This window comes from Eriocheir sinensis, unplaced genomic scaffold (assembly GCF_024679095.1).
Source record: "Eriocheir sinensis breed Jianghai 21 unplaced genomic scaffold, ASM2467909v1 Scaffold171, whole genome shotgun sequence".
Lineage (NCBI taxonomy): Eukaryota > Metazoa > Arthropoda > Malacostraca > Decapoda > Varunidae > Eriocheir > Eriocheir sinensis.
In genome coordinates this window covers 623,168-631,961 of record NW_026111084.1, presented here as the reverse complement: position 1 = coordinate 631,961, position 8,794 = coordinate 623,168, and the positions used below count along the sequence as shown (strand labels likewise).

Genomic DNA, 8,794 nt, shown 5'->3' with positions numbered 1-8,794 from the left:
CACCTCAGCCGCGATGTTACCAGGCCACACACAGACTACGTGACAGCTATACACTTATATAATTCCAACCGCGCACTTAAAACACCAGAATATAAGTAAACTAAGTGAAAATGTGTAACACTAAATCACACATAAAAACCACATGTGATTACACCAAAATTATGTTAGATAACAGCTAGCCAGACCACGTACGTGACGCCTCTACACACTTACTATGCATTTCAGCGGTGGACAAACGGTGTTTTTTGCAGATATCTCCTAAACGAATCGTTGGATGAGTATGATATTTCAACACACTACCTTGAACATCCGTTCGTAATTTTTGGTTAACATACCACATTGCTATATATGTTATGTGAGGAGTTTACTCGTGAAAAATAACACAAAGCCGACGAGTCATGTTCACGCATTCGAATGAAAGTGTGCCCCCCCCCCCACAAACCCCCCCAAACCATTCCTAACCACTACTACGTCTCCCCCGTCTCGGAAGTACCCCCCCCCCCCCCCCCCGCCTCTTTATCCCTCCTCTCCTCTTCCTTGCTTCTCGCCTCCCTCACTCCTGTGCCCCTCCCTACTTCTCCCACTACTGTATTTATACATTATAATGTTCTGTAAGTGTGTATGTATAGATATGATTATTTCCTAAGAGTATGGTACATGTTCATGAAGGCAAGAAGTGGTTCACGTTGATAATTACTGTACAACAGCACGTTTACGTGTAGTATATAGGAGAGCCATGTTTGCAGTCGTTATGGTCAACCACGTGAACATGATGTGCTGGAATTACCTGTGACTTGGACCTTCTACTGTAAGGAAAAGTTGATACTCTTATTGCGTACTGTCTGCCTATTGATCATAAAAAGTGGTCCAGTTTATATATAATATTATTTTGTTGACTTGTTTGTTGTATATTCATGTTATCAAAAATTCAGACCTCGGATAGAGGAGGAGATACGGTTAGATACGTTGCTTATTATCAAGCTATACGGCCATTAACAGCGGAATTAGCTATTGCTTTAACGGTCGTTTGACCCAGTCTGGTTTTCATGTCCACATATACCAGCAATTGTATTAGATAATATTATTAATGTATGATATGTATGTACATACTGACGTATGTAACTATTATACCTATACGTATGTAATTACAATAGGGGAAAAAAATCACAGGTGGAAGGCTGATGGTGTGAGTAGGGGGGGGGGGGAAGAGGGTCATGTGATACTGGGGTAGAGAAGGAGTGGTCTGGGGGTTCTTCAGGGTGGTGGTGGTGGTGGTGGAGGGGTTAGACGAGTACCCCACACTCGTCCGATTCTGTGTAACACCTTTGATATGATGACTGGATTAGGCGTAATATCACTCAGTAAACTCCTCACATAACACATATAGCAATATGGTATGTTAACCAAAAATTACGAACGGATGTTCAAGGTAGTGTGCTGAAATATCATACTCATCCAACGATTAGTTTAGGAGATATCTGCAAAAAACACCGTTTGTCTGCCGCTGAAATGCATAGTAAATGCTTACAAAACATGCACGCACTTAAAAAATCATTATGGCATTCACACCCTTGGGATATGTAGTTAATTATGGTGGAAATTGTATTCTGCAGCTCCAGAGAACGCTTTAAAAAGTATTACACTCCTCTAAATCACGCATGAAAACCAATTATACCACCAAAATTACGTCAGATTACAACCAGGCAACGTAAAGTACCATTGTATAAGTAATCTAAGTTAAAAAGGTTTAACACTCCTGTAAATCACACATACAAAACCACTACTACACCACCAAAACTACGTTAGATTACCTCATCAGCCATGGTATAAGTTTGCGCAAGGACAGACAAACAGGTACCAATCATGTACTAGAATATGGGGCTTGCGTTAAAATATATCCTACGCACGTTAATTTCACCTCTTATATGTAACTTGCACGTCTACTTAAGCCTTGGACACTCCAGACTAAGTTAGAATGGTGAATAATGACATGGAAAGTGTAAAAATTGTGATACACGGCGTGCATTGTTAACCCACGCTGTCCCTCGCCACTACATTTTTCATCACATTTCACCTTCAACACAATTTACAGGGATGATCTGCCGCTCAACCTAATCCATGAGCACTTAATGTCATGTGTGTAGATGTAACAAAGGTGGGGGAAAGGTGTAAATGACGTAAAAAAGATAAAAACTCACCACATTATCCGTGGCGGGTAAGCACATGCAGCAGGCGGCGGAGGAACGTGCGGGAGAGTTGCCGCTGATCGAACACTTTACAAACTATTAATGTTTATTTCGTCATATTTATATATATTACTGTTATTCTTAGTGTTTATCACGTTTTAAATTACACTGATTTGTTTTCCGGAATTGTATTTAACGTGGAAAGTATTAACATTCAAAGCACAAAAAGTGCATTAAACTGTTTTAGGTGGATGGCCTTCGCAACGTGGATACTACGTGGCTCTTACGTGAAAAAAAAAAAATTCACCTTATTTCATTACAGTATATTTAGTTAGGTCATACATCACGGGAAAACAAAATATTAACATTGAAAACACAAGACATGCCTTAAACTTTGTTAGGTGGATGGAATTCGCGACGTGGATACTACGTGGCCCTTACGTGAAATAAAAAATTCACCTTATTTTCACCATTACGTCACGTGAAAATTACGTAGTGTGTTTGCTGGGGAGGAAGACGGTGAAAGTGGCACACATTTCCATAGAATGAAACACTAATCACTAGGAGGGACTGCTGAAGACTAGTCATTGTCACTATGAGTAGGACTCAGGACAGCCAAACATTGTCACAAACAGTTCATGGGTCGATGGCAACGATGGACTAATGGCAAGCCTCGGTTCCCAGGCCACCCGCAAGATGATCCAATGTAGGGGATATAAGCAGCTGCACACTTCAGTCGCTTCTACCTGCTCATTGACACGGAGGGGTTGGTCAGATCCACTTCTCCGCCTCCCCAGCCATACGAAGGCCACTTGACTATTGCCAGCGCACACCAGCCGTACCTGTGCCAGGCTCTACCATAGTCCTGTCCCCCACCGCAGAGGCAAAATGTAACAACAACAACAACTTGTACCTGCTCATTCTGAGGACGACTGCAAGTCAAAATATAAAGAACAAATTACTCCTGCCCAATCTTGGGTTTCCCTGCACCATCATACAACTAACTTGTCACACACTGTCACTACAATGACTGTTGTGAGTCCTGTGGGAGCAGCTTCATATCTAGGATCTATGACATTTCTATGGAAAGAAAGAGGGGAAAAAATTATTCACTATTTCAAACAAATTGAATACAAAATACACATGGGTAATATCACGCAATTACATACTAGATAATACTGCATTAAGTCACTGAGCCACAGAAGTGGTCCTCGTTATAGCATCATTTAGGCATACTTGTGGGGACAGTGGACCTATTATTAGTCCCAACCACATATGGGGTCGTCAAAATTCCATCATTAATGATTTCATAATTAACCTTAGGTGGCCCTACCTATTTGCATCCAGGCCTTACTGGGGGCATGCCTATCATATAGTAGTAAAGAAATGGCCTATATTTATGTCTTATGTATTGTTATGTCACTATTTTGCTGAGTAATATAAGACATGAAAATTAGGCATTTCCTTACTATTTAATGAGGTGAATATTGTTACACATAACTTAATACTCATGAAAAGGATAAAATGGCTGGCACAGCGTGCTAACCAACCTTCAAACAATGACGGCTGCAGTTGAGACTGCCTAGAAGTTTTACTTTTGTGTCACTGATCTCACATTCTTACAAAACCTTCCATCCATCCATCCATAGCCTGACATCTGTTCCCAAATTGGAGCTCCCCACGCCATGGCCCAGAGTAGCAGACAACCACACGAACTGTGTGGGCGACCACTTCCCATTCTGGGCCATGACACCATAAGGGGGGGTAGTCATGGTACAGTGCTCAGCATTATCATTGAGCCTGTGCCACAAGTGGGACTATAAACGTTAGAGGAGAATGGGCAGGTCCCCAGCCTAGCGCCACCTTCAACAGCAGAGATGTAGAACAAGAGAAAGACTTGTCTGACTCAAAGCATATGGAAATTTGTTATATGCCGATGTGCTCTACAGTATATTGCAGGTCAAATTACTGCCATAGACTATACATAGAAAATTACCAAAATAAGTTTCAAATCCCTACCTTATATATACAATTCATCAGTCTGAATCCACGCTGGTCACACTGCTATCCTTGGAGTCTGTGCGGAGGGGCTTGCTGCGGTCCTGTGAGCAAAAGAAAGATTATTCACTATTCAAAATATCTCAAATACAATAATTCTGTGTCTTTAATAATTACTTGAGATTTCGTCAACTCTGATGTCTTTAAGGAATAAAAAATTAATAAACATCACAATCAGAAATGCAAACAATGATAACAATGAAATTAATGACATTATATATATATATATATATATATATATATATATATATATATATATATATATATATATATATATATATATATATATATATATATATATATATTATAGAGAAAGCCATAAACAATTTAAATTGAGCCCTTACCTTGAATCGATATCCACCTTGTTTACTAGGTGCATGTTTCAACAATTTACCCACCACTTCATCAAATTCTATTTGACTTATTCTTGGGTCAATTTTGCGACTCGTTCCTTTAACAATTAGAAACAAGCATGCCATGAAATTAATATGCATCAGCAATTATTTATGCGAAGTTTAAAATGCAGAACTTATACATGATAGTTTTGGATTTGTGTAATTCTTTTCCGGTTCAGAATTAATTATAACAACAAGCAGTTTAGTTGATACAATGAATGGAACTGAAGTGTCTGTACCAATTCAAGCTATTAATCCATATATAACAGTATTACATTCATGTATTAAAAAAATGTCATGGAAACATTGTAAGATTTGAAAACTGAAACATGTCTTGAGACACATTTAGGACATGTATAATCCAATGGTGACGAAAACAAGGGCTTGCATGGACACAGAAGTATATTCTTGACTAGTTTCAGCTACTGTCTTCATTATTCCTCTGAAGAAGGCAGTAGCCGAAACTAGTCAGGAATAAACTACGGCTTCCAAGCACTTGTTTCCGTTACCAACGGATTCAACTGAAACATGGTTAAGGTTTGTCAGAGTGAAAAAAATTCAATTTTAGGTATACACTAAGAGTGTTAGAAAGCAAACATACTTAGCAGAATTCTGTAGAGGCGTAGTTCCACAAAAGCCTGTTTTTGTCCATGTCCCTTCATGTTGTATGTCGACCATACAGCAGGGGTGGCGATCTTGAACATGACTCTACGTAAATATTCTGCCAGGGAGCCACCACTCAGAGACATGAAGACAGTAATCTGAAAATAAAGGTTTTATTAAAGAAGGCTAGCCTTTTTCATAATAGTGAATCAACATATACTGTATTTACATATGATATTTGAGTACATCAAGCTTCTTCTATGACTGATAAAAAAAAATATAGGCGTGATAATGCTATAAAATTACCAGTTTCTTTCTAAGCTTCTGATCTTCATCCAGTTTAGCATTGAATTCCAGCAGCTGATGGTTTGTCTCCATCGGTGTGGGGACGACATCTTCAACTACCAGTGGCTCCTCTTCTTCCCGTTGTTTTAACATGTCCATAATTTTTTGTTGGTTTCGCAGCACAATGTCCAACTTCTCTCTGATCTCTGTTTTAAAGTCTGAAAAATTGCACAGAGTCACATACTTCCACATAAATAGTTATAGATTATTTATCTTTTTAAATATGTTTGAATTAAAAAAGTAAATCATACTATCCCACATAATCTATAAAAGAAAATACGGTAGGTTATTCTGATTTGTGAAGTGTCAATATGTACACATTTTGCCTTCTACAATAAGCTATTATCAAAATGTAGACATACCATCATCAGTGAATGCACTAGATGCAATAGATGTTGACTCATTAGCAGCTTCAAGCAAACTTGCACTTTGGCTGCAGGGCTGTGAAACAGATGGTTGGGTGTTTGTTGGGGTTGGTGTCCTCTGATTGCTATTACTTGATGGACTGGTAGACTGCATAACATTCAGGGACTCATCCGTGTTGGTGCTTTTTCTAAATTTTGTTGGTTGGGCAGGGAGCATAGGGTCTTTAGTTGTATAACTTGCTGATATTTGGAGACCATCATCACTTTCTTCTGAAAGAAATGCAATTAAAATTTATTAAACATTCTACTGTATTATCTACAACACAAGCAAAATCATCCTACAGAGAGTAACATATAAATAAAATATTTTAAAGAGGCATTAAAAAGAATTAATGAGGGCATCTAGCCTAATGGGCATGAATGCTGCAGTGCATATTTCTTGTATCAGCCAACAGGATAACAGCCAATATTTTTACGTACCAGTGTCTGTTGTTGCTTCATATCGCTTGGGCACTTTCCTCCTCCTCTCCATTTCGTCCTCAGTGGCCACATTGTCAGTGTCCTCGGCCTTTCGTGCGTGACGCTGTGCTTTATCAAAATCATCTGTGGGAAAAAAAATACATAGCACATCTAGAAATTTAAGATACATTAGAAATTTAACTTTTATTCATGAAAATAAACTGAATAGAATCAATTAATTATCATAAGAGGTCATATGGATGTTTTTTGTGTGGTTTTTACTTTTGCTGTCATATTCTGTATGACTACAAAAATCAAAACATTCAATAGCTGTCAGGATCATATAGCTCAAAATGTAAACATTTTACATGATAAAATCATTCTCACCAGTATATGAAACAACCATGACTTTGTGTCTTGTCCACATATCCTTATCTGGCATTTCCTTTCTCTTTGCTCTCTTGAGAGCACTTACACTATCTTTTGGCCAGTAGCAAAAGAGAGCCTAGAAACATACATAAAAATCCATACATGATACAAAAAGTAAATGTATTCCATAAACATATATATATGCATAATTAATCAAATGGTATAAAATATGTTAAAAATTAATGAATGACACTTTTAGGATATTGTTAAAGGATACTGTTCAACAAAGTTGCTGGTAAAACCACAAAAAAGTAATTACAGTACTGATAAACAAAAAAATCAATTGTTCAGTGTACTACTGAAGCCAGTACATTCTTGATAATACTTACATCCTCCCGGCTTTCAATCCAGGTCTTGTAGGCAATTCCCACACAGCCTTCTCCTTCAAACAACACCACTGCATACGCACAAGCACTCATCTGAAATGATGTATAATACAGAAATGAATAAATAAATAAATCCTTGTCGACCCCTTGGCTATCACAATAAACCCCCAGATGTCAATACTGACCACTTTGGGAACCCTTGTCCTAGGGTCATACTCTGATAGAGGTTGAGTTTCTTATATGTATTTGCATAGATAGTCAAATTTCATTAATTGGAATGACGCTATGTGCTTCACAAGAAAGGCAAAGAAATAATGTATATTATAATTTACGGTTTTAAACAAAAATGGGTCTACATTATAAGTTATTAATTACATATCACCCATGTATAGCATCCATGACACAGCAAAATACATTTACCAGAGCAGAAATTCTTGCCATGGCATATATGTCCAGCATTGTCACTGGGCATGTGCCACAAGTATGCGAGTATATGCCACGGCCACCTCCTTCTTGTGTCTTGGTCCAGGATTGTGGAGTCGCCCTCATAGTTCGGGGGGTGGTCGTCTGCTATTCTCAGCCATGAGGAGCTTCCATGTGGGAGTGGGCGTCGGGATATGGATGGATGGATGGAAATAGCTGCCTCTCACCTTAATAACCAATTATGCACAGTTTTGTTGGGATCCCCTTGGCTGATCCCTACATCAAGTGATTGTTTAGGGCTATTCGCATTTGTTTGAGCTTGATTCTAGTGAACAAAGCACTCAATCTGTCACAAGCAGGCCTGTCTCCGATAAGTCAGAAGTAAAGTGAAGTAAAACCCCATCCACCACCCCTCAAAAACCAAACTTAGAAACCATGGAGAACTGCCAGGAATACCAGTTTCCCATCGCTCCTTTCTATCATTATAGCCTGAGAGTTCAATTGGCTCTCTGGTAATTCTTGTATTTGGTAGTCTTGTTGCCGGACAGTCATAGCTCCTATCAGCATAGAGTCACAAGGATGTTGGAACAAGGATTGTGCATGACCATAGACACGGCATATATACATCTGTTCCCCAGTGTTGTTTGTCTGGTGGCTGACACTTCTGACTTCGCAACATGACTGGTCATTAATGACAAAATAATTATTTGGCCTTTTGCAAGAAATCACTTTGCTGGTAAGGTCATTGATGACTGGATGGGACTCTCTATACCTCTTAAAAATCTGGACCAGCGGATTCTTTGGGGATCGCACCATTTTTAAAATTTTCTGCATATAGTTTTCAAAGGGAAATGCTGAACATGTGTCAAGGCATCCATATTCAACTGCATCATCAGTCAGGTGGAGAAGACTGTGCACATTGTACACCTGAAATTCTCTGTCATATAGATCCTGGCTCTTTTGTACAAAGTATTTAAGCAGTGCCCTGGCATAGTCACTGTGTTGGCTGGTCAAGTCTTCAGACACAAGAATGCACATGGCTACGCTTAGAACAAGAAAATGATTGTACAAATTTTCTGGAATGATGCCCTGCAAAACAATTTTTCCTGTATACAGGAGGAACTGGCGGTATTCTGTAGCCTTCCACCGATCAATTTCATCTAGTCCTCGTGGCTTTCGAGCAAATATCTTGGGGATAAATCGCT

General features: G+C 38.8%; 1 protein-coding gene across 1 annotated transcript; it reads right to left on the bottom strand.

Annotated features, from left to right (window-relative positions):
* Positions 1–6,397: 6,397 nt before the first annotated feature.
* On the bottom strand, positions 6,398–8,491 carry LOC126990527 (uncharacterized). The gene is made up of 4 exons (XM_050849122.1): positions 7,587–8,491; positions 7,170–7,259; positions 6,799–6,916; positions 6,398–6,555 (listed from the first exon to the last, which is right to left on the bottom strand). Exons 1-4 carry the CDS (start codon positions 7,713–7,715, stop codon positions 6,425–6,427), a joined length of 468 nt encoding a protein of 155 aa, XP_050705079.1. The 5' UTR covers positions 7,716–8,491; the 3' UTR covers positions 6,398–6,424.
* Between the last annotated feature and the right edge of the window lie 303 nt (positions 8,492–8,794).